This window comes from Gavialis gangeticus, unplaced genomic scaffold (genome assembly GCF_001723915.1).
Source record: "Gavialis gangeticus isolate Ggan-Ray unplaced genomic scaffold, GavGan_comp1, whole genome shotgun sequence".
Lineage (NCBI taxonomy): Eukaryota > Metazoa > Chordata > Crocodylia > Gavialidae > Gavialis > Gavialis gangeticus.
This window is the reverse complement of record NW_017729026.1, coordinates 43613635-43638613: the sequence shown is the minus strand read 5'-3', so window position 1 is coordinate 43638613 and position 24979 is coordinate 43613635. Positions and strand designations below refer to the sequence as shown.

The following is a 24979-nucleotide window of genomic DNA, read 5'->3' as shown; positions in this document are numbered from 1 at the left end:
GGGGGGGGGGGGAGCAGTGATATGCCTGATCTATGCCCCTGCCCCTCACTTCTAAGCCACAGCTATGCCCTGCTGCTGCCCCTCATTCCTGACCCACAGGCATGAGGGGACCTATTCTTCCCTGGTGCCAGACCCCCTGCAGGGACCTCACCTCCCTGGACTCCAAACCCCACACACAACCCCACAGCCCCCCACACCCACCAATAAAAGTGCTTGTGCGATTTTGCATAATTTTGACTTATTAGCTTTGCGATTAAAATCACAATTAATTGGGACTAATTTTTTTAATTGTGCAACTAATCACAATCAATTTTTTTTAATTGTTTGAGAGCCCTAGTTCTTACTTTAACTGTAGATATTTTTTCTTGATAGGGGCCACATAAAAATACCCCTTATTTACCCTAATCTTTCCCAAATAATGACCTGTGAGCAATTTTATATTCTTAGAAATGCTTGGAGGTGGCCTGTGGGGAGCTAGCTGACCATACGTGTTTCATTTTAATTGATTATATTTCTAAATCCCATTTAAAGAAAAAATACTAAATATTTTACCAATAATAACTCTTCATGGAATCTACTGCTGTAGGTAGCACATGTTTGTAATATAGTAGTGTTTTAATTGCTGTGCGTGCATATAATTTTTCTTATCTGTGGTGTGTCCAATAGCAGTGTAGGCATTTTTTGCCACTCCATAGAAGGGTGGCTTTAACATACCTAGAAAAAAACATGTTAAATACAAAGCAAGGAGCAAACAAACCACACTGGTAAAGAGGTGACATCAATATGGTTTGAGTAGCTATTTTTCCTGTTCTTCCAGTGTTTGCTGGATTTCTTTCCTTCCCATCCCTTCCCCCCCTCCCCAGCATGTGTTTGTGTGTTTGGAATGGGAAGTTTTGTTGGTGTGTACTGATTAAAACCTAAAATCAGAAGTTCTAAATCTAGGGGTCAGCAACATAGGCCCATAGGCTGGATGTGGCCATGGAGACAGAAAATTTGGCAGCATATTGGTTGCAGTGGCTTTGGCAGTGTGTTGGTGGTAGGGGCTTTGGTGGCATTACAGCAATGGATGGCTTTGGCTGCACCTGGGCTGGGGTCAAATAGCAGGGAGCTGTGTCTGGGCTGGTTGGCTGGGATCTGTGCCCATACTGCAGGTGGGAAGCTGGGAGAGAGGTGGTGGCTGGGTTGACTTGTTCCTGCTTGTGGCTCTGAAAGCCAACTGACCACTGATTTAATCCAAACACCTGTTGGTCTATTACTACTCTACTGTGTTAAAAACTACTTTTAAAATATGACACAATTGCACTGTAGCAATGTGGCAATTTAACATTACATCTTTTAGACTGGAAACTTGTCAGACCTTTGGGCACCAGAACTAAATTCTTTGCTTGTTTACAGCAATATAACTTTGACCTATTTTACATTACTTTTGATCTGCACTTGTGTGTATGGGTCCAATTTTTAGAGGTATTTGGTGTCTAGGCCAAATTACCTATAAAAACCCGGGCTTAAGTTTTCACTAAGTTTGTCAAATGAACAGTTATCTTGTTTTAAAGTTGTGATTCATTGCGATTCACCTGAACCCAGTGTTAACTTTAAGCTGTCCACTTCTATCCCAAGGTAAGATGATGTTAAACCATGGCAGCTTACCTCTGAATAAAATAGGATTAAGTTACTTTATTTTAGATTTACTTATTGTGGGATAGAAGCAATGAGGATATAGATTGCCTGATATATGCTCATTAGTGGTAAACTCTTTTATCCCTTTGAGATTACATAACTGTTCATCTGTCCTAAGGAAAACCATCTCTTTCGTCTTTTTTCACTGGAACATGCAGAATATATAGAATCTTCTAAAATATTTGTCATTTTCTTTCTTTTCTCTTTTCCTTTTTATTTCTTCTAACTTACTTGAAATGTTGGAATAAAATCAGAACCAATTCAACATTTTTATGTATTATGTACAAGAACTTTCATGTACCATCTTTGTTCTTGGAGACAACAGGAATATCTGTTTTTGTAAATTTGTTTTACTCCGGTTAACTTAGTTTTCATCATTTTAGATCCAGAGTGTTGACTAACCAAACTAGTGCTGAAACATTGCTAATTTGGTTGATAAATCCCTTGGTGTGTGTTCACTATTATTTAATTTTGAAAAGGAAGCAGTTAACATTTCATTATTCCACAAGGAACATTAGGTTGTGCAAATCTAATTAGTGCTTCTTCTTCCACAACGTGGTTAGATAATATGCTCTTAATTTCTGTATAGAAAGAAAGCTACACAGTAAGGAATTAGAGCCTGAAGGCAAAATCTATTCTGACTGATTTAAACAGAATTGTTGTCTTTGTTAGCAAACCATTTTAAAATAATGCAAACAAGTTAATGTTTTATTTTATATACTACTCTTTGAAAAAATGATGTTACAGTCAATATGCGATATATAGAATTTTTGCAGAGATGTTTTCTTGAATATATAGATATTCAGTGGAGATATAGCAGAAGGAATAGCTATGCATTGTAAGTATGTTGTACATCCTCATTTTGTTCTCCTGCAATCTAAGTATTCTAGAGTTGCTTAATAAAACAGAAGTGTTTTTCTTTAAGTTTACCTCTTTCTAGAGGCCTGTGCCTACTAGCTTTTAAGACAGCTGCATCTAATGAAGTAGGTTGTCCCCTATGAAAGCTTAGAATTATAGGAAAATAGAGCTGGAAGGGACCTCACAAGATCATCTTTCCAGTCCCCTGTGCAAGGCAGATCATCCCTGACTAAACCATCCCAGCCAAGTGTCTGTCCAGCCTGCTCTTGAAAATTGCCAGGAATGGAGATTTCACCATTTTACTAGGTAGTCTGTTCAAATGTTTGGTCATCCTTATAGTCAGAAAGTTCCTCATAATCTCCAACCTAAATTTCCTTTGCTGTAGCTTGAGTTCATTGCTTTTAGTCCTGTCACCTGTGACCACAGAGAAAAGCCTATCTCCTCTACTCTGTAACTGCCCTTCAAGTATTTGAAAGTAGTTATAAATTACTCCTCAATCTTCTCTGCTCCAGATGAAATACTCCTAGTTCTTTTAGCATTGCTTCACAAGTCTTGCTTCCCAGGCCCCTAATTGTTTGTGTCACTCTCCACTGGACTCTTTCTAAACCATCCATATCTTTCTTGAAAGGTGGCGCCCAAAACTGGACACAGTACTCCAGGCGAGGCTTCACTGGTACTGAAATGATCGGAAGAATCACTTTCCTTGATTTGCAAGTGATGCTCCTGTTGATACAACCCAGTGGGTGCATCTACACATTTACCATGGAGTCGACTAATTAGCTGTATAGTAAAGCATCACCATCTACATATGCACCAGTATTAGGACACGGTAAATTAATTAACTCTGCCATATGCTTGTGCTTGAATAATTACCAGGGATCTGGGTTTCCTGTTCACCACAGAAAAACACAATAAAACCCAAACGTTTTCCTTTAAAGGAGAAAAATGCAGGAAAAGGCAGGTTTCCCCTTGCAGGTTGGCAGAGTTCCAGCTTGCAAGGAGCTGGGGTGAGCAGGAGGAGGCTGGTAAAGCAGGGGCCCTATGCAATTGCACATATACACATGCACATGGCCACCAGGCAGCCTGCAGAGCAGCTCCCTGCAGGTAAGTCTGGCCAGGTGGGCAGCGAGCGCCTCACCATGACAGTATGGCAGTCCCAGTGGCAGCACTGAACTCCCTGCCCAGTCCCTCTCTGCCCTGCCACACCGAGTCCCATCCTCCAGGTTGTGGAGGCTCCGGGAGAAGAGCAGCAGAGTGGGAAGACCCAAGCCCACAGCAGGCAGCCTGTATCCATTCCACCCACAATGGGCTCCCCTCTGGCTGTGCTGCCCATGGAAGAAGGGGAGCTGGGCTCTGGGCTTTATTCTGTTGCAGCAGGTGGCAGCCAGGGCTCAGGAGCTGCTGGGAGGCAGGGGGCTGTGGCCCCAGGACCCTGGCCCCATAGCCCTAGAAGCTGGGGGCCTCCTCTAGCAGGGCTGAGGGGACCAGGGGGCTGTGGGTTGCGAGGGAGGGGCAATGGCATGGGCAGGGCACCAGCACACCAGAGCTGCTTAGTGCTGCAAAGCAGGGGGACGAATGACAGCTGCAGCTTGACACATGTCCTGATGAGTGAAAGGGGCAGGGGGAGCTCTGACTTTCCATGATAAAAAATGCAAAATGAAATGCCAAATTTGATAGGTATGTAGAATTTATTTTATTATAGTGATTGAGTCACTGGTAGGCTTCCAAATTGATTTAAAATTGTAAATATATCAATAAAATATTGTATTCAACTGATACCTATATATATAGTGATTTTTCTTTATCAGAGAATTTGTGATTTTTTTAAACAGAGAAAACCAGGATCCTTGATTATTCTGTGCACTGAAGTGCACATGTGGACAGTGACAGGGGCTGGCTGGGACACAAAGGTGCTGAAGTGCGGGAGCTGCCTGCTGCCTAGGCCTGCACTTTAACACTTTTGTGCCTTAGCCAGTGTCTCTGCTGCCTAGAGCCTGGGTCTGACCCCCTGCCCTGACTCAAACAGCTGCTCCCAGGCACAGCATCTACAAGCGTACCTGGGACTGCAGCAGACACAGGCGCTAACTGCACTGGAGTTTATCATGTCACCTTAATGGCATGTGTACATGCACCCAGTATGTTGCTGTCTTTGCAACAACAGCACACTGCTGGTTCATATTCAGTTTATGGGCTACTATAGGCACTAGGTGCACTCAGTCCCATCATCCAAATCATTAATGAAGATGTTGAACAATACCCACAGACTCCTGGGAAATTGGACTTGATACCTACTCCCAACTAGTCATTGAACCATTAAGTGCTACCTGTTGAGCGTCATGATCCAACCAGTTATTAGGGGTGTGCAAAGCTTCAGTCGCTGATTCGATTCGGAGGAGATTCAGCCCAGTTCAGCAGCCGAATCTCCAAATCCAACTCAAATCAAGAGACCCATTAATCTCTCTGAATCAAATTGGAAGTCTCTGAATCTATCTGGAGAGAATTGATGATTTGGCCATAGACACAGCTTTATATTTTTTTCTATGTACCTTGAGGTACCAGGCACGGCTCATGAATGCTGAGATGGTGGGGCAGATGGCGCATCCCATGGGAGCACAGAAGGGTCCCCCATGTGCTCGGCAGCCAACCTGGAAGTAGGCCAGAAGTAGTTCTGGTCTACTTCTGGGTCCACCATGGAGTGCATGGCTACCCCCATGGCTGATTGCCAAGTCAGGGGAGGAACGGGGGGGTCCCCTGTGTGCTTGGCAGCAGATGCAGAAGTGGACCAGAAATACTTCCAGTCCACTTCTGGGTCCGCCACTAAGCATGCAGGGGCCCCCCTCCATGCTCCCATGGGATGCTCCATCTGCCTCACCAGCTTGGCATTCATGAGCCATGTGTGGTACCTCGAGGTACATAGAAAAAACATATAAAGCTGTGTCTATGGCCGAATTGCTGATTCTCCAAATCAGAATCGAATCTTCAGACTCAGCCAAATCAAATTGGGACAGTAATCCGAATTAGAGAATCGAATCACTGTCTCCCAAATCCAGCCAAATCTGAATCCAGTTATGTATCCATCTTACAATACTTTAATCTAGTCTGTATTTCCTTAGGTTGTTAACGAGAATATCTAGGAGGCAGTGCCAAAAGCCTTGCTAAAGTCAAGGCATATCACATCCACTGCTCTCCTCTATCCACAGCTTGTCACCTTGCTATAGAAGGAAATCAGGTTGGTCAGGCAGGCTTGGCTTGCTCTTGGTAACTGGTTTAAACAGAGTTGTCTTTGTTAGCAAGCTGTGTAAAAATGAAGCCATGTTGGTTCTTCCTGATCTCCTTGTTCTCCTCTAGGTGCTTCACAATAGATTTCTTGAGGATCTTCTTCATGATCATCTCTGGTTTTGACGTCAGGCTGACTGGTCTGTAATTCCCCAAATTCTGTAATTCCTCCTTTTTCCCTTTCTTAAAGATGGACACTATATTTGCCTTTTTGCAGTCATTAAGGAACTCATGTGTCCTCCATAAATTTTCAAAAAGAATAGTGAACGGCTCCAAAATTACCTGACCTAATTCCTTCAGTATCTTAGGGTGTGTTTCATCCAGCCCAGCTGACTTGAAAGCATCTAGCTTCTTTAAGTAATCTCTAACCTGTTCTGTTATTCGCCTAAGTTGTTTGTTTCCTTCTCTATCTTTGCTACCAGCTGAACTCATCATCTGATAGCTGCCCCTATTTGTGAAGGTTGAAATATTTAATGTGTTTTTTTTTACTTCAGACTTCTCTGCTTGATTCATAACTAGATTGCTTTCTTCATTCCATAAGTACCTATGGTTTCTTTTGTTCACCTCTTACTTTCGACTTGTAGAACTCCTTTTCACTGCCTTTTATGACCCTTGCCAGTTGCATCTGAAACTTCTCCCTCCATGTTCTGGTCATACTCTTACGTTGTATGAGCTATGAGCAAATTTCCACTTTTTGATTTCCTTTTTGCGTTTCAACTCACTGAAGAGATTGTTTTCTAGCTAAGCTGGTGTCCTGTTGCCCTTTCTATTCTTCCATTGAATTGGAATAGTTACATCTGCACACTTAAGGGCCTCCTTAAAATACAGCCAGGTCTCCTAGACTCCTTTTCTCCACAGACTTGCCTCCCAGGGGATTTTGCCCACCAGTTCCCTGAGTTTGCCGAAGTCTGCTTTTCTGAAGTCCAGTGTCCTTATTCTGCCGGTCTCCTGCCTTTCTTCCCTTAGGATCATTTTGTGATGTCACCCAAGTTACCTTCCACCTTTGCATTCTCAACCAATTCCTCCTTGTTTTCAGAAAGTTGAGAAGAGCTTCCCTGTTGCTTGGCCTGTCTATGAAAGTTATCCCCAACACACTCTCAGAATTTGCGGTATTGCTTGTGCACTGATGTTTCCCTTCCCACCAGATACCTTGATAATTAAAGTCCCCCCTGAGAATGAAGTCTTGTGATTTGGACATTTCCTTATACCTCTCTGAACCAGTTAGTGTATTTCCTTGTCACCAAGACAAAGATTACAGGTGCTGATTCTACCATGGCTCATTCAGTGAAAAGAGGCCTTCAGAGTTAATGGAAATACAGATATTATTTGTCTAGCTGCTAAGCACAACCAAATATATATAAAGACATTAGAATAGGAGTTCTCAACCTCTCTTTAGACTCAAGACACCCATCAGAGAATGCCAGCTCTTAGTTTTCACTCATTTTTTGACTACAGAAAAATAATAGACCAATTCTTCTATTGCAAAATGCTCAAAAGCACCATAGCAGATCATAATTGTTTTGACTGCATGAATTCCTATTTCAAATTTCTGGGTTTATCTTATGAATCATGTGTCGGTATGGTGCCTTACAGTAGTAATACTACATGGTACCGCAGAGCACCCCACAGCACCTTTAATAAGATTTTGCAGTATCTTGGTGAAGATCACTGTAGTAGAGGTGGCACGTGGTCTATTCCTTTGAAAGCAGGCCTCTCACTGTCTAAATTAGGGTACCCAGATACTTTCACAAGATATTTCCATAAGTGTGAATTTCTCCATCTGCTAAATAGGGAGGACTCTTTACCTACCTTTAAATATAATATGCAATCTTTATTAAATAATGTTTGTAAAAGACTTTGAAATCCTCAGAAGAAAATACTATTTAAATGCAAAGATTTATTTTTGGTAGGTAGACAATGCTGCTGGAGCAGCAGCTGATGACTTAAGTTCCAGGAAAGGTAAGCATTCCCCCGCTCCCTTCCTCTCTTCACTGAGAGGTATGTCCCTGCCCCTTCCTGCCCCTCTCCATCCCTTCTGGGTCCAGAGGGGGTGCAGCTGCAGCCATACTTTCCAACCATGTTGACAGAACAGCAGCTGGAGATTTAAGTCTCAAAGAAGGTGAACACTTAAGCAATGCTCCCACTTCCCCTTTCCTTTCCCATTCCCCCACCCATGCCTGCTGCTGCCTGTGTCTGTGCCATCCTGGGATAAGGGGGGCTCCTGTCCCACTCCAGCAAAGCTGCACAAGGGCTGTACTCACCTGTGGGGAACAGGCAGGGATGGGGAAATGTACCTGCCCGCTGCCATGGTCATCGGCTCAGCAAAGCCCTTGTGCAGGCCAGCTGGAGTGGGCAGGAGCTTATCTTGCCCCTGGGAAATCATGGACCCAAACAGTGACAGGCAGGGGAGGGGAGAGGAGAAGAGAAGGGCAGGGAGAGTGCTTAAGGGCTTACTTTTTTTGAGACTTACGTCCTTGGTTGCTGCTCCAGCAGCATGGTCAGAAAGGGGAGGTGTGGTTGCGCCACTGCACCCCCTCTAGATCCACCCATGGACATTCATCTAGAATAGTGATTCTCAGCCAAAGTGGTACAGCATCTGAGGGTACCTTGAGATCCTTTCAGGGTGCCATGGAATGTCATGCAACGTTACACTCGTAAGTGTGGAAAATATGATTCACAAGATAAACCTAGCAATGTCAAATAAAAATCCATAGTGTTAAAAAAGTCTGTCCTGTTGTGGTCTTTCTAAGTCCTTTGCAATAAGAAAACTGTTGTATTATTTTTCCATAGTTAAAAAATGAGGGAAAACTATGTGCTGGCATTTTCCAAGGTGTACTTTGATAAATGGTGCCTTGAATCTCAAAAGGTTGAGAACCACTGATCTGGAAAAATAAGGATATTTTTTAGAATGGGGTCAGGTTCTGACAAGTACCTGGGCAATGTAATTAGGTCAAGATCTTGAGCCAAGACATTGCTACTTCTGTGGTAAATGTTATGAAATGGATATAAAAGTTAAGATAGCTTTAGGAGATTTGTGTGTGTGTGGGGGGTATGCCTGCATTCATACATGTTGAATACCTGGAGAGTAGAATACCTGGAGAGGTAAGTATTTAGTTTCTCCTTTCATCTCTACTTTTAACTTTTGGCTAACCATCTTGCATTTTATCTGTAAACTCATACACTGTAACTGACCTTTAGTTTTGTTAATTTATTAAGAAGGATACTTGAGACCTCTGGTGGAGTTATTTGGTATTGTATGAAGTTAGCAATGTAGTTTTCAAGATGATGATAAAGATCATTTAATTAAAAAAAACCCAAACCCTTAATTTTTCATCTTATTTTTGAACTAGCCTGACAGCCATCTGCAGTTTAACGTCTGAAGTTCTTAAATCTTTATAAGTGAAAAGTATCTATAAAGAAGAAAAATAAAACGGACTGCAGCAGCACGTATAGGCAGATTATGTTTCGTTGTTTCATAGTTTCATAGTTAGTAGGGTCAGAAGGGACCTGAGCATATCATCAAGTCCGACCCCCTGCCATGGCAGGAAAGAGTACTGGGGTCAAACAACACCAGCAAGGTGATTGTCAAGCCTTGTCTTGTCTTAAAGACCCCCAGGGTAGGAGCCAGCACCACCTCTCTTGGAAGTTGGTTCCAGATCCTAGCCACCCTGACCGTGAAGTAGCGCCTCCTGATGTCTAGTCTGAATCTACCCTCTGCCAGCTTGTGACCGTTATTTCTAGTCACTCCTGGTAGTGCTCGGGGTAACAGGGACTCCCCCAATGCCTGCTGGTCCCCTCTGACTAGTTTGTAACAGGCCACTAGATCCCCCCTCAGCCTTCTCTTGTGGAGGCTGAACAGGTTCAGGTCCTGTAGCCTATCCTCGTAGGGCCTGCCCTGCTGCCCCCGATCATGCAAGTGGCCCTCCTCTGGACCCTCTCCATGTTATCCACATCCCTCTTGAATACTTCTTCATAAGTATTCTTGGAATTTTTTTTTTTTAATGGGAAATTGATTTTTCACTGGAAAAAGTTGTTTTTATTATAACTGAAGTTGTAACTGTGATGTAAATAACATAATAATATTTAACCACCTGTATCTTTCCCAGTGGTCACTAATTGTATGAGAACAGCAACAATAAGGCCTCTAGTACATAAAAGAATAAATATTTAATAAAAAATAAAGAAATAACACTATCATGTTCCCTGTTAGTTCCATGTAGACTTTGATATTTGTTCCAAGTAGATGAAGTCTGTTTATCATGCAGCAATTTTCAGTCAATACTGAGCTGGTTAGCTTTGCCACTTGCCTATCTTCTGCCTGACTTCAGATTAACACAGCTAACTGTCTCTCTGCCCTGTGCATGTTACTCTGTAAGCCCCCAATAATAAACTCTTTGGCAAAAATGTCTTAGTTTTCTACTCTTCAGATTTTTAGCAAATCCCATCTTAAATCACACGAAGGAAATTTCATTCAGTTTGACAGACTCTTCTAGCATATTCAAAGTATAGGGTAAGATTGCTGAGCCTGGTGCCTGGACCCTGTAGTGCAGTGATTCTCAACCAGGGTGCCATGAGACTAGTCATGGGGTGCCACACAGTGTTAGCGCTCTTAGGTTTGCAAACATGATTCACAAGATACACCAGACTTTTCAAATAGACATCCATAGTTGTGGTCTGTCTTAAGGTTTTGCAACAGAACAAACTGCTCTATTATTTTTCTGTAGTCAAAAAAGAGTTAAAACTAAGAACTGGCTTTTTCTGGGGGTGCTTTGAGTCCATCCATGGGTACATTGAGTCTAAAAAGGTTGAGAATCTCTACTGTAGTATAATTAATGGTGGCCAGACTTTTCAGCAGGTTTGACACAAGTTTAAGGCCCCCTCTATGAATGTCACTCTGATCCCCATATCCTAATAGAGCTTGTCTCCTGGGGTACTAGGATGGAGGCAGGGGGTGAGCTTGAGCCTCTAGCCATGGCTGCACAGAATGAGGCAGGGGCAGGGGCAGGGACAGGATGCTGCTGCAAAAGGAGATGTTACCCCCAAGAACCAGAATAGCCCCTCCATGGCCCTGAAAATACTGTAGCTCTGTTTGGTAAGTGAGGATCCCAATCCCTGAATTTGGCAATGGCTGTAGGGTCAAGAAAGGGTTAACCTGACTCAGACTGTGATATCTGACACCTTTTGTTTCACAAGAGTTCTGCACCTATTCTGCTTCACAATGTGCTCCGCTCCCTGCCTGCCTTCCCATGCTTCCCTTTACTGTCTGCCCAGGACTCGCATGTCACACACAGTTGCACTTGCAGCATGTGTCCTGTGGCTTGGCCATCCCTGCCACAGCCACCTGGGCCCATCCTTCTCGTGGTTTTTTTTCTATATGCCATCTAATTGATGAGACCCTTTGCAAAAACATCTGAAAAAACTATGGGGCCTTGTCAATAAAGAAGACTGAGGCTGAAATTAAGTCTAACATTCCTTTAAATGATTGTGGCACCAATTTAGCAAAGCTCAGTCCATGTACTTGAGTTGCACTGATTCAGACCAGAGGCTTACATGGCATCTTTCCCAGACCCAAGAAAAGGTACTGTATGCCGAAACGCTTGTGTATCATCTCTCCAAACTATCCATTTAGTTCAGTAAAAAATACTACAACCCCTCTCACCCACTTTGCTTCTCATATATTTCCTGGACCATCACAGCTAAACCAACTTTCCGGTCTTGCTGAATTGGGAACCTTAATTTCTGTAGCTGATGTTGTACCACACCAATTATTGTAATCCAGAGGTGTCAAACTCATCTGGACCTGCAGACCAAATGAGTAGCCTGGGACCAGTCCATGGGACCTATGAATGGGACAGAGCCAGCCCCCCTATGGGCTGCTCCTACTGCCAGTATGCTGGATCCAACACTTGTGGCGCTTGCTCAGGCTGGTCCAGAACTGTGCCACCTGGTGCCTGCTCTGGCAAGATCAAGATGCGAGTGGTATGCAGCGCCCCCTCTAGCCTGTCAGCATGAGTAGGGGTCTACCGAAAGTGCAACTGTGCGATTATTTTTTTTTGTGAAAAATGTGAACTGCCATGGAATCCTTTTAAAGATGATGCAGGGTGCCACATAATATTAGCATTGTTACGTGTGCAAACTTCTATATGTCTGAAAAGGCTGAGAACCGCTGATTTGGTCTTTCAATTAAAAGTCATTGTCCTTTTGAAGCAGTGTTGTGGCTAGGATACTCTGTTCCCTGGTAAGAAAAATTGTGCCTTTAAAGCCCTCATCTACCTGTGCTAATATGATGGATTAGCAGTTTGTCCCTCAAGTATTTTCCACAAAAAATGACAAGCTCCACAAAAAACAGCAGGTTTGCTACAAAAACAAAACGCAACAAGAAAACCTTACCAGCAAGCAGAGGGAAATACTTTATTGTAAATACTTTATTGCTAAAAAATGCTAACCATCATCTGAGCCTTCAGCGAGTCGTAATCTTTTTGCTGGTGGAGGGTCTTGCCTCGATGTTGATGGCTGCTGACTGATCAGGGTGGTGGTTGCTGAAGATTGGGGTGGCTGTGGCAATTTCTTAAAATAAGACAACAATGAAGGTTGCCACAAACCTTCAATTTGTAAAAAACGCAATATCTGCGAAGCGCAATAAAACGAGGTATGCCTGTATTTGTCTTTGTCTTAGGTTCCATTTTTGGTTCATGCTGTCAAGGTAACCACCTGTCTTGTCTCCAACTATGCCATTCTTTATACATAATAATAATCATTACCTGTGTTTTAAAAATCAGTGGGCTGGATTTTTGAAAGTTTTAGCCACTTGAGATATGTCTAACACTGTTGACAACATGCTCCTACTGCAACAGGCCCAAGCATGCTCCCTCTCTCCCTCCCTCCTCTTTCTCACACAAATCTGCACCAATGTAGATCTGGGTTTACAATGCATGAGTGGGAGTGGATGTTCAGGTCATGCTTGGGAATGTCCCAACAAGGATGTGCCTTAACAGTGGTGTAGAATTATTCTCTGAGTCCTCATTAGCTTCAGCTGGAGTTGTGGATGCTCAGAACTGCCAGTACATATAAAAGCAGTGAGGGTCAAACTTTTTGGCAGGCATGCCACAAATTAACCCTGCATCCTCTCCAGCTGCCACTCTGATTGCCTTCTCCTGCCTGATCCACTGTGCTGCTTTTTTTTCCTGTCCTATATTCTGCTGTGGTCTTTGTCTGCTTGTCTGCTGTGTGCCACACACACAGGCTGCCTTTGCCACTTTTGGTACACATGTCACAGGTTGGCCACCCCGTCTTAAAGCCAAGCGTGAAGTCCGGTGATTCTCAAACATAAAGCCATGGGATCCTTTTAAAGATGATGGAGGGTGCCACATAATATTAGCATTGTTAGGTGTGCAAACTTCTGTATGGCTGAAATATATGGATTAGCAGTTTGTCCCTCTAAGTCTTTAATTTGTTCATGGGTAGTGAAGTTAAATTCCATAGCTCTGTTTAGCCATTGAGTAGAAAAAGAATATTCCTAACATTTGAAAATTAAAGTTAAACATTTTTTTACAACTTTACTTCAGACAAACTCTATTTCTGAAATGAGCTCAGTTTTGCCTGATTTATTTAACATTGTTATCAAAATACTTTTAAAGCTCTATTAAAAGAACTGCCAGTTTACCTGTAATGTAGCATTAAGCTGTGTTCAGTTAGCAAAAGTGAGAATACCACTTCATTAAATTAGACAAATAGATTTTATGTTTGAATGGGAATGCCACTTGGTGATGGGAAATTCTTTCAATATTGAATATACAATTTTTTGAAAACCCATACTATTTATTAAAGTTTAAGCCTGCAGCTCTGTTTTAAAATGTTCCCTCTGGGAAATACTTAAGTGTATTACTGTAGTGGATTCTGTGGAGAAATAGAGTATTTTAACAAATAACAAATGAATGGCACAAAGCATGTATGTTAACAGCTAATTATTGAAGTGATTCCTTTATAGAAATATGTGGGCGTGTCTACAGATGAACTTAGAGCTCATAAACAAACTCAGGAGCTTATTGCTCTGGAGTTTTTTTGCTCCTGGACATGCCATTTGAACATGCACCCAGGAGCAATTAATTCCAGAGCAAGCAGCTCTGGAGTTCATTCAAACACAGCACATGGAGCCTGGTTAGAGCAGCCCTGGCTGGCAGGGTGCCCCAGGGCTCAGCCTGAAAGCCCAAGACTGCTCAATGTGCTGTGAAGGGGCTGGTTAGGGCACAAAAGTGCTTTAGTGCAGAGTTAGCCAGCAGGCAGCTCCCGCACTGAAGGACCTTTGTGCCCCATCCAGCCGGATCAGGGTCTATACATGTGTTGCTGTGCATGAATAATCTCTGCAGCAGAGTTTATTAGTATCTTGCACTCTAATAGGGTTGCACGTGTAGATGCTGAGATATTTACTGCAGAGCTGACTAATTAGCTCCACCATAAACATCTGGTATAGATGTGCCCTGTTTGACCTCTGCTTAAGAAAGTCACTTCTTGATAATGACAATCCACTTTAGTGAACAATTAATGTAAAACCTTTTTTTTTCTTAATTAAAGTTATTAAACAGGTTTTGGAGGAAAAAAGCTCTTCAACTATCTTAATATCCCTGACTTACCTGAGGAGTCCAGTTTGGATCTTGACCTGGGCATGTAGCAGAGACTATGTTGGTTGATGATCCTGAAAGGGTAAAAGATCCATGCTTCTATTAGATGTGTACAGTGGGTGATTGTAAATGTTATAGCCCTTGCAGGAGTACCGATAGGGCTGCTTTAACACAGTTGTATTCCTTTCTGTGGATAATTAAGTACTGGCCAACAATGTTCTTCAGGCTTCTGTGCATCATTCCCCTTAATCAGTGGTTATAGAAGCCATTAGGGGAATTAACCAATAAAAAAAGAGCTGAAGTGTTGCATTTTCACTTAGGTTTGCATTTAATTCTCGTCCAGTGTGAAGACTGAAACCTAGTTTATTTTTTCAATTTTTGCATGATAGGGAGACACTAATGAGAGCAATGTGGCAGGCCAGTAGGGGGCACTCCTGCGTTAAGCCACCCACCTCACTGCGCCCGACCACTTTCTGGGCTCCGAGTGCCTCCCTGGGGGTGCCGCACATCTGGCCTTTTTCATGGCCACATCACCCTGGCAGCACATGGTCAATCAGTCCTATAGTCAGTCAGTGCACTTATGCCCCTCTCATCCTCTGTTGCTTCCAGACTAACTGCATGACCCTACACTTTTCAAATAGCTGAAACGTAAATTAGTACACTAATTTAATCTTACAGTGGTATATATGTCATACGAAGGCCAATTCTTAGCTGGTGTAAATGAGTAACATTTCAGTGACAGCAGTGGAAATTCTCCCAACTGACATCAGCAGAGGTTCTGTCCTGGTCTGTTTAACTAGGCATCAAACTTCCGTGAGATTTTTTTCTAATGCTTTCAGCCTTGTAGTTTGCAGTGGATCTTCTGAGTATGATGGATAAAAACTTCCCCTTTCACAAGTTTTGGGTTTGTGTAGCTCTGCTAATTTCAGATGAGTTGTTGCCATTTTACAGCAATGTAAATCAGAGGAGAACTGGACCCAGTGTGCATGGGTGTGTTTTATAGTGCTATTTTAAAACTCAATGTGCCCAGCTGATCCATCATAATGTTTTAGGTTAAATAACATATATAGCAACCAGGAAAACAATATCCAGACGATGATTACAAATGAAGTATTAAGAGGGATTTTTTTACTATATGTATAGGTTTATATTCATATTGATTGTCCCAAGTGAAAAGGAATATGAAAGAACCTGTGGAAGCATATTTGATGCACAAAAGCTTGTCTATATCCTTCCCAACCATATAATTGGTCCAATGAAAGATATCAACCACAAAACATTTTGCCTCTTGCATATTTTCTGGACTGTCAGGGCTGCATTATCACCTGAAAATTACAAGGAACATGAACACACTTTTGAATTTCTTATATTCCTTTGTGAATTGCCCCATCAGGTAGTGTTCTAGTGATATCATGTGCAACATAGGTCTTTGGGCACATCAACACAAGATATTTACTGTGCAGTAGACTGATTAGTTACGCAGTAAACGTTTCAGCATTTACACGTGCACCCCTATTAGGCTGGAGTAAACTAATTTACTTCACAGCAGGATAGTACTAGTAAAGACAAGTAGTGTCCTGCTGTAGAGTAAGAAACTCCATGGCAACACACATGTAGATGCTGGAGGGGCTGGCTAGGGCATGCGGACACTTCAGTGCAGGCTCTGTCTATTGGCTAGCCCTTAGCTGAAGTATCTTCATGCCCCAGCCAGTCCCTCCACAGGACAACAGAGCACCCTGCCTGGTGAAGCTACGCCACCCTGACTTAGTGTGCTATGATCCTGGGTGCATGTGCAGATGCACTCCTGACAGCAGTAATATGGAACTTATTGCTGCGTATTAATAGACACATGTAGATGCTCCCTTTTTGTATTTTATATATCCACATAGACATATAAAATAAGACTACAGAACAGTTTGTTTAGGGTGCAGTGCTGATAAAAAACCCAGACTTTTCTTAACTTTATTTACTATCTCTGCTTTTTGGTGGTAGGTATGTTATTACAGTATAAAGCACATTGGAAAATGACATGGTATATGAAACTTATTAGCAGATAGAAACTTTTTGGGTAGAACTGTGCAAAATCAGTTATGCTAATTAAAATATTGGGAAGGACTTTTCCATTGTTTTGATAAATGTAAGGCTTTTGTAGATCACTTTTATCTTTAAATTCGAATCATTCTCTTTTCCTTTGTCCAACCACTTCCACAAGTGCTACGTGTATGATGCAGTAAAAATGAATTCTTAGAGGATTCAAATATATTTGTGCATCAAGGGTAACATAAATATATTTTCTTTTTAGGGCACTGGTTCTTTTTATTTTGCATCTTTTACAACACCACACACATGGATGACATTTACTAAGTAATGCAACATCAGAACTTGTTCAATTTAAAGCAGTATGCATGATAAATATTTCTAATTCTATGCCACAAGACCCTAAAGAATATTAGTGATTTGTTGGGCTGACCTTGAGCTTTCATTTGACAAGTGCTGTACAACATAATTTTTTAATGTACCTAACAGCAAGATTTTTTTATAACCAGAGCTCTCTTCTGCTTTCCCTTGAACCACATACCATCATGTGTGGAAATCTAATTAACATCAACTAAAAGCCTGGAACATGTCGTACCTGATTATCATTTGCACTAAGGCCCTTTTACTCCAATTTGGCAGAGCAAAGCAGCCACTATATTGTGTGTAAATTACCTCTCTCTTCAGTTTAAGAATAAAGTGAGTCTACAGGCAATTTGCATGCACTTTACAGACCTCTTCCACTGCTCTAGCACTGTAAAGTGGCCATTATGTAAATAAGAATCAAGCCCTTTCTCTTCTGTTTTTAATATATTATATGAGGTGCTGAGAATTGCCTGTTACTGCTGAGGCTAGATGCTTTCTTCTGTGACCATCAAAGGGATTTGATGGCTCTGGATACTGACACTGGTGTCCCCCTCCTCTCTCTCCCCTCCTTTTTTATTTCTCATTAGTTTTCAGTGAAGTTCCATGGATAAGGTTACAAGAAAGACTAGATTGAATGGAGAAAGAGGAAGCTGAAGGCATAGCAGTAAGAGACTGCCCCCTTGTGGTGTAAGGACAGAACTGCAAAGAGAAACATGTCATTTTGATAGTTGACCAGGATGACCTTGTTACAAGTATAAGCACTGCATTAAATGCACACATTGGAATGGATACTTCTTACCTACCTTTAGTTCTTTGCGAGCCAGTGCAATATTCTTTTTTAATTTAATGTCAGTTTTTGTCATTTATGATGAGATTCCTGGAAAAGGAGATTTACAAAGGAATCTGGTATGCAACAACTAAGAATGGTTTCATGATCACACCCTAGCATTAGTGGACTCAGTACTGAGCCCCCAGTTATCCTCTTAATTGCATCTTTATTTGAAATCAGTAGTATTTACACATAAGCAACTAGCAGGATAAACAGGTTTGATTTCCAAGTCTGTTTTTGACATGCCCTTGGTAGCATTTTATTCAATGACTCTCTTCCCCCCCATGGTAAAATGGAGACAATACTGAGCATTTAATACTGAGGTTAGAACACTTTGTAAGGCAGTGCTATGCCAGTGACCAATAGCCGGCACCTGGCTATGTTGCATTCCTGAAAGGATCTCCCACTTTTTATTCTATGTATGTCAGATACCAGATGGGATGGGGGTGGGAGGGGATGGGATTTTTAAATTTTGATTAAATGTGTTGGGGTTGATGGAAAGTTACTAGGGTATTTGTTGGTTGGGTACTTCTTGATTATTGTGTTTTCAATGCTAAAAGGGGTTTACAGGAAATGAAATAGATGTTTCTTGTCTCCTTGCTTTAAAAAAAAAAGAAAGATGAAAACAAAATATATTGATATTTAATTCTGGAGCACAGCTGAGTCAGTTCTAGTGGCTATATTTATTTACAACTACGACTCACCTTGGTTTATTATGTAAGTGATGTATTTTATGTGTATAAAATATTAACTACAGTTAATTTTCTTTGAATTCCATATTCACTCCTTTTTTAAAAGTTTTTTAATGCAAATTTCACATTTCCTGTTAAACATCAGTTGCAAAGGAGGCACAAAATCGGTATATTACATAGCGATTTGCTACACTGCAATCCATTGTACATAGTTTATTGTATAGTGTTTTGTGATACTTAGTAAGAATAAGGCTCTACAGAAATAATTTTGGTAGCGTTCATCATTTGAATTCAAAAAAGAATTTTCTTTCGCAGCGTAGATTTTTCAATAATATGCTTTTCCATGTCATTTCGCAATTAACTTTCATGTAAAACAAAATAACAAGAACAACAAAACTCTTTAAGTATGCTGCCTCAGATACAAGCAAAGTATTGATTTCCATCAATGCATTGCTAAAATTTTAAAAAGCTCTCTCAAAAATTTTCCATTGCCTTTAGAAAGACCACAAGAGATGCCATACAAGTCAATCCAGCTCTGTATTCTGTATCTCATAGACCTGGTGGACGTTGTTTTAACTGCACAATGGTGACATCACGTGATGCAAGTGGCTTTATATACAAAGGGAAGGCTGTCCAAAGCGGGGGAAAAATGCAATGTGCAAGCTTGTGCTGCTGGCATTTGCCAGCTGGGGGCCCCAGTTGTTCAGGGGGCTGAAAACCTGCTGTTGTCCCTTCGACTTGGCCCCACGGCACCTGGGGGACAACTGTGCAAGGGACAGGGAAAGACCTGGCATGGCTCATCCTGTCCTGCATAACCTGAGCTTGGTAGAAGGGGGGAATGTCCCCTGCTCCCTCTACAGTTCTTCAAGGGATGGGAAAAGACCCAGGGCAGCTTGTCCTGTCCTGGATTCTCCAGGCTGAATTGAGCAGGGGAGGAGAATGCTTCCCTACCCACTGCACAACTCTGCAAGGGGCAGGGAAAGACCTGGCTTGCAAGGAAGTGGAGTGAGGATTCAAGGGCAGCAGCTGTGAGCATACCTCCAGTTTACCCACCCCTGTGGGAGTTGTGGACTGCATTAGACAGCCCAAGTTGGTCCTCTGGGAACTACTGGGGGGGATGGGAAAGCAGTGCACCTTGGGATATGGGAGAACCCTGTAAACCCCTATCATCTGATGTGTAACTTGCCACACATTCAGTCCTTGCCTATTCAAATCCTTGCCTATTCAGTCCTTGCCTATTCAAATCCCTGCAGCTGGGCTTTCTCAACAGGGCTGACTGTTCTCTCTTGAAGGAACAGCCAGACTTTTACACCCTCCCTCAGGGAATGTGCCTGTTTATTGTATTGATATTTTATGTGTTTTTTGGTGCTACTTAGTTTTGCAAAAGGTGTTTTATTAAATAAGTTGGCGTGTGGTAACCAATATAGTCAGTAGGGTTTACCAACCAATTTTACAAGTCTGTTTAGTTATCTAAAACTCTTCTTGGATATTGTAGTTAAGTTTTTAAAACTGTGGTCTCCATCCTGAAAAGCTTTATATGCATACTTGATTTTCTTTGTAGAAGTAATCCCGTTGACTTCAGTTTCTAAAAGGATAAAACCCTAAGATGTTGCCTTGCCTTAGTTTTCATGCTATCCCAAAATAACTCTTATTTATTCTTTTCCTGCTAGATTCTCCTGGAGCCGGGAGTGATTCAGGATGTACTGGCAGCTGGGAGCCACCTACAGCTGCTGGAGCTCCTCAGCTTATGTTCTCACTATCTCGTCCAGGTAGGTCTATCTTATTATATGGCTTTTTCCATTTGATTGGCAGACTTATTCTGCAAATCCAACCTCTTAATTTTGAGTTAGTTATCAGAAATGTTATGAGACTAGGATAATACTAGCTCAGTACATGGTCAATGTGATTTAGTACAGGGTTCCCAGACTAACAGACAACTGTTTACCGTCAGAAATTTCCTGGGACCCATTCATCATCTACCTTTGAATTGACAAGCACAAATGTAGGGGGAACAGTGGAACACTAATCATGGTTTCATGGGACAAAGTTTGGGAACCACTAGGTTGTCAGATGAGGCAATGGATTGGAAGTCAGGACATCTGAATCCTGGCTATGATGCTGACCTGTTATAAGTTTATAGTGGGAACTTCTAGTCCTTTGTTTTGTCCCTTTAAGTGTCTGAGGGTGTTCAAGTGGTTAAGGCAGTTGGATATCCTGGGTTCAATACCCTACTTTGCTTCAGAATTCCTGTGTGATTTCTCAAGTCATATAGCCTCTCTGAGCCTTAATTTCCCATCTGTAAGGTGGCTGTATTAGTTTTTCCCTGTCTCACAGTGCTATTGGGAGGATAAATATATTAAATGTTGTAAGTAGCTTAGACATTGCAGGGGGGAGGGGAATATACATATAAAATATATATTTTAAGCTCTTTGGAGCAGGGACTTTCTCTCATTACACCTTTGTACAAGACTTATTGATGTGGGAATGGCCATCAATAGGTGAGTGTGCATGGGCACATGAAAGAGTTACTTCAGGATAAAGGGGGGTGGGGCTTTGCAGTGTGTTAGCCCATGTGCACACTCTTCCCCCAAGGCAAATGAAAGCTAGCTCATAGTGGTATAGCCCTCACTAAACGGGGGTCAAGCTACTGTGAGTCAGGTGCTGTTTTTCTAGGATGAGGAAACTGCATATGGGCATTTACCTTGGAGCAACTGGTGAGCTGTAAAGCCCTTCCCTCTGTCTTCCCTTTGACAAGGTTTATTTCACCTTAATCCATCTCATTAGTTGCCATCCTGCTGCACCATTTGTTGATGAAAAAGCTGTCAATAAAGTCACAGAGTTTTGGGTGTGGCCTTTGTGTAACATGGCACTGTTCAGCTGGCAGCCAGCAGAGTGAAGGTTAATCTGAAGCCTCTCTGCTCCCATGTGGATACCATTTCCCCTATTGCTCTCGGCACAGCAGCAGGCAGGGGATCCAGGCTACCCTTCCAGCTTTCTCTTTCTGTGCCTGCCCCAGGGGCCAGTGCATGACCGTGTGATGTGGTGTAGTAGGGGAGCCTGTGGCTGGTGCACTGGGGGAGTAGGCAGGGGATTATGCACAGAGGCTGAACAGGGAGGGTGGTTGGGGATGCCTGCCTGCATGTGCAGTACAAGTGTGGTGTTGGGCCCGTCCACCTGTCTGTATGGTGCAGCAGGGGGGATCATGGAGGGATGGCCTATGGGGCCCAGTGACTCACACTGTTGCAAGGTGTGTAGCCTCCAATGGTACGGCTTGTGTAGGGTACGGTTCCTGGCAACTCAGAAATTGGACAGCCCCAGTGTGACACAAAGAGTTCAGTTCATTTTGAATAATAAGTGGCAGATATTCATGAAAGCATCAGTTCAGCATTTATGAACATCCTGTGAAATGAACCATAGCAATGAACCCAACATTGTAGAAATCCCAGTGAGCAAGACTGGAACCAACAGGGTAGATTATTCTCTCCCTTAGGACCCAATCCTGATCCTGCTGAAGGGAGAGGTAGTACAATTAATCCCTTTGTCACAGCAGCCTATATTTTGAGTTACTCTCCTAAGCAAAGTCAAATTTATTCTTTAAAATTATATGTACCAAATCAAAAGTAAATGGGACTGAAGCTCAGAATTTTGGAAGAACTAGGACAAAATTGTTTTCTGAGAGTGCCCTGAAATATGTCTTCTAAATATTTTGGGTAAGGTTTTCAGTTACCATAAATCAGTGACTCTCTATGGAAATCAGTGGAGTGGCTTCAGTTTATATCAGCTCAGAATCTGGCTCTTTTTTTAGTATAGAACAAGATGCCTTTATTGTGCTAAATTCCCATTTGGCAAAGGAATCTATGGAAACAGATTTGTACACCTCCATAAAGTCTGACTGAATCAACACTCTCATTAATCCCTATATAATGTGGGGTTCAGTGCAAGTAAAGCTATCTGGAGTTGCTTTTATTATAAAGTCCTCTTTCCTAGAGACTGACAAGATCCATTATATACTATTGTATAGAGAATTCTCCACATCCAAATTAGTTTTATTAAATGTCTGTTTAAGGTCCACAGAACACAGATTGATTTAAAAAATATGTATTCCTGTGTATGGCAAGTAACATATAAAACAATTAGTCAAACAAAGCTACCTTAAAAACATTAATCCCTGCTGCAGCTGTGACTCCAGGAGGCTCTCCCTGCATGATTCCACAGGCTGTGAAGCAGTGCTGTGGGGAATAATCCTTCCCCACATTTGCCTTCTTTCTAGTGTTGCTTGTGGGTCTCTGGGTAATGCACTGTTCTTGGTTTACTGTGCTGTGAGCTTTCTTTCTTTCTGTTCTGACTTGTTGAGGTGTCATGGGCTTAGCTCAGCACAGCCTAAGGAGATGCATTATATTGAATATATTTGTAATTTATTCTTGCTGTGATGCTGATGGAGAGCTTTTGCTTATTAGGATTTTCTGTGACTTTGGGTTGGGCCTAGCATAGCCCACTTGAGGTTGTTTTTAATCTAGCTTTCCTTGTTTCTCCCAAGATGTTCTAAATCCTTGTCAACTTTGGCATTTAAGATTAACTGTTTCTCACCCTATGTCTTCCACATGAATTTAGACCCTGTCACACTCCCATAGATATTGATAGGACATTTTCTGCTGCCTGAACTAGGAATTAGACTGATCCATTTTTTTCCTCCAGGAAGAGGCAAACGGTTAATGGGAGAAATACCAAAGAAAAATGTGTTGATCTGCTTTTCTGCTCTTATACCAGTACAGACCAGGACAATTCCATAAAGCTGAGTGGAGATATCCCATTTGCCAGTGTGAGTAAGAGGAGAATGTGGCCTTAAATGCACTGCAGTTCATTTTCTTTAAGATGGATTAGAGTCATTTAAGTTTAAGGTAGATGCTATTTCTCTTAGAATGACCATCTTAGAGCAGCTTACTGAATCTGTTGATAAATCTCAGGAAGATTTTGATAACAAATCGCCTAAATCACAAACCCAATTCAAGAGCATGACATCACTTAAAAGAATTTCTGATTGAAGATTTTTAGGCAGAAAACTGTAAGACTTTGGATATTTTTGCAAAATCCTTGTATAATATCCATACCCAAGAAATCTGTGGGAACACAATCAAAATGAGTTGTTATATAAACTTTTCTGATTTACTGGTTACTAAATTTCACATATTAACAAATCCTCTAGAATGCCTAGTCTAGATTCCATGTTTTTACTTGAAATCTTTTTGCTAATTTAGAGTAGAAAATTGATTATGAAAGAATCAATGATAAAGTTTAGAGGTCTAAGGAGAGTAGGCTATTAAATGATAAAAGTCTGCATTTCTCTTTACAGGGGAGCAAAAGGAGTCAGGCATGACATGTTTTAAAATCACAATTTCAGGGTCTTGTTATCCATGTTGAATTCTTGAATTTTGCATTGTCCAGCTTCCTTGATCTCCCACTATCAGAACTCACAGCCTACTTATTTTTTAAACACAACCAAATATAAATGCCATGTTTTGTTTACCTAACCTACATAGTTATGAACACTTACCATCAAAATATATGAGAACTTCCCATGTATTTAAAAATGGAAACAGAGAGAAATCTCTCTTGCCCACCACACATTCAGGCCAAATGTCTTGACAAATTTAGAGGATTTTTTTCTTACCTTTACTGCAGTGTACATGAGGCAAATTTTGAGGAAAAGCTAAATTCAAAACATAAGCTTTGCATTTAATCCTGAATAGGGTAAAGTCCTAAATTATTCTGGGATTCACAAGCCGTTATGCCTCCACATCACCCATCCCCCCTCCAACTTCAGTTGATTGACAGTTTTAGTTTGGGAAAGTCTTTGAATATCTGTAGGCTACCCTGGAATCCATAATCAGGGGACATATGGAGAGAAGAGAGAAGGGCATTGTGTGCTGTACTCCAAATTCCATTTGTTGTTGATCAGTTTTCTTTTCATCTTCTACGATTTTCATTGGGCAAGTGGCATCACTCTTATATGTGGACTGGATGTTGTAAGTGATCACTGATGGTAGATCTGGGTGGGATTTTTCTACTCAGCCACACTTGGAATTGTCTGGGTTATTTTGCTGTTATGGTCATTTGGGCATCCAGTAGAAATGAGGAGCACATTTGAATCTCAAACATTTCAGCGATCTGATGCTGGATGTCTTCAGCAACAGGGAAGGCTAGCAGGAAGACAAGTTTTTCCCGAGTGCTTCCTTCTTATCATCATCTACAAAATCTGGCTTGGGTTCAGCCTTAGGTAGCAGCTCTGTAGCCAAGTGATGATTTTGGCTGGGTACTGAGAAAACTGAGAGGTGATACTGTGTTCATTTGACATACAGGGGACAGAACAAGATGCCTTTACTATAGTGCCAGCACTTTAGTCTGTGGTCTCATCAACTCTCCAATTGTGTTTCATATAGGTACTGAAGGATATGGGGGAGAGTAGGAATTTTGTGGGCCAGGAGTGGGAGAATAATTGGCTAAAACAACTCCCCAGTTTCAGTCTGGAAGAGGGCATATATCATGAAACATTTCAGATCATTTCTGGTCACTCCTGAAGTCTTCTGGTAGGCAGTTCAGGAAGGTGATCAACAGCACCAGCTGCTGCAGAG

General features: G+C 41.8%; 1 protein-coding gene across 1 annotated transcript in view; it reads left to right on the top strand.

Moving 5' to 3' along the window:
* Positions 1 to 24979, top strand: part of KLHL32 (kelch like family member 32) — a 275399-nt gene that overhangs the window by 138306 nt on the left and 112114 nt on the right. The window contains exon 5 of the mRNA XM_019520185.1: positions 20021 to 20119. Within this exon, the coding sequence (XP_019375730.1) occupies positions 20021 to 20119 (99 nt within the window). The remainder of the gene's footprint in view (positions 1 to 20020; positions 20120 to 24979) is intronic.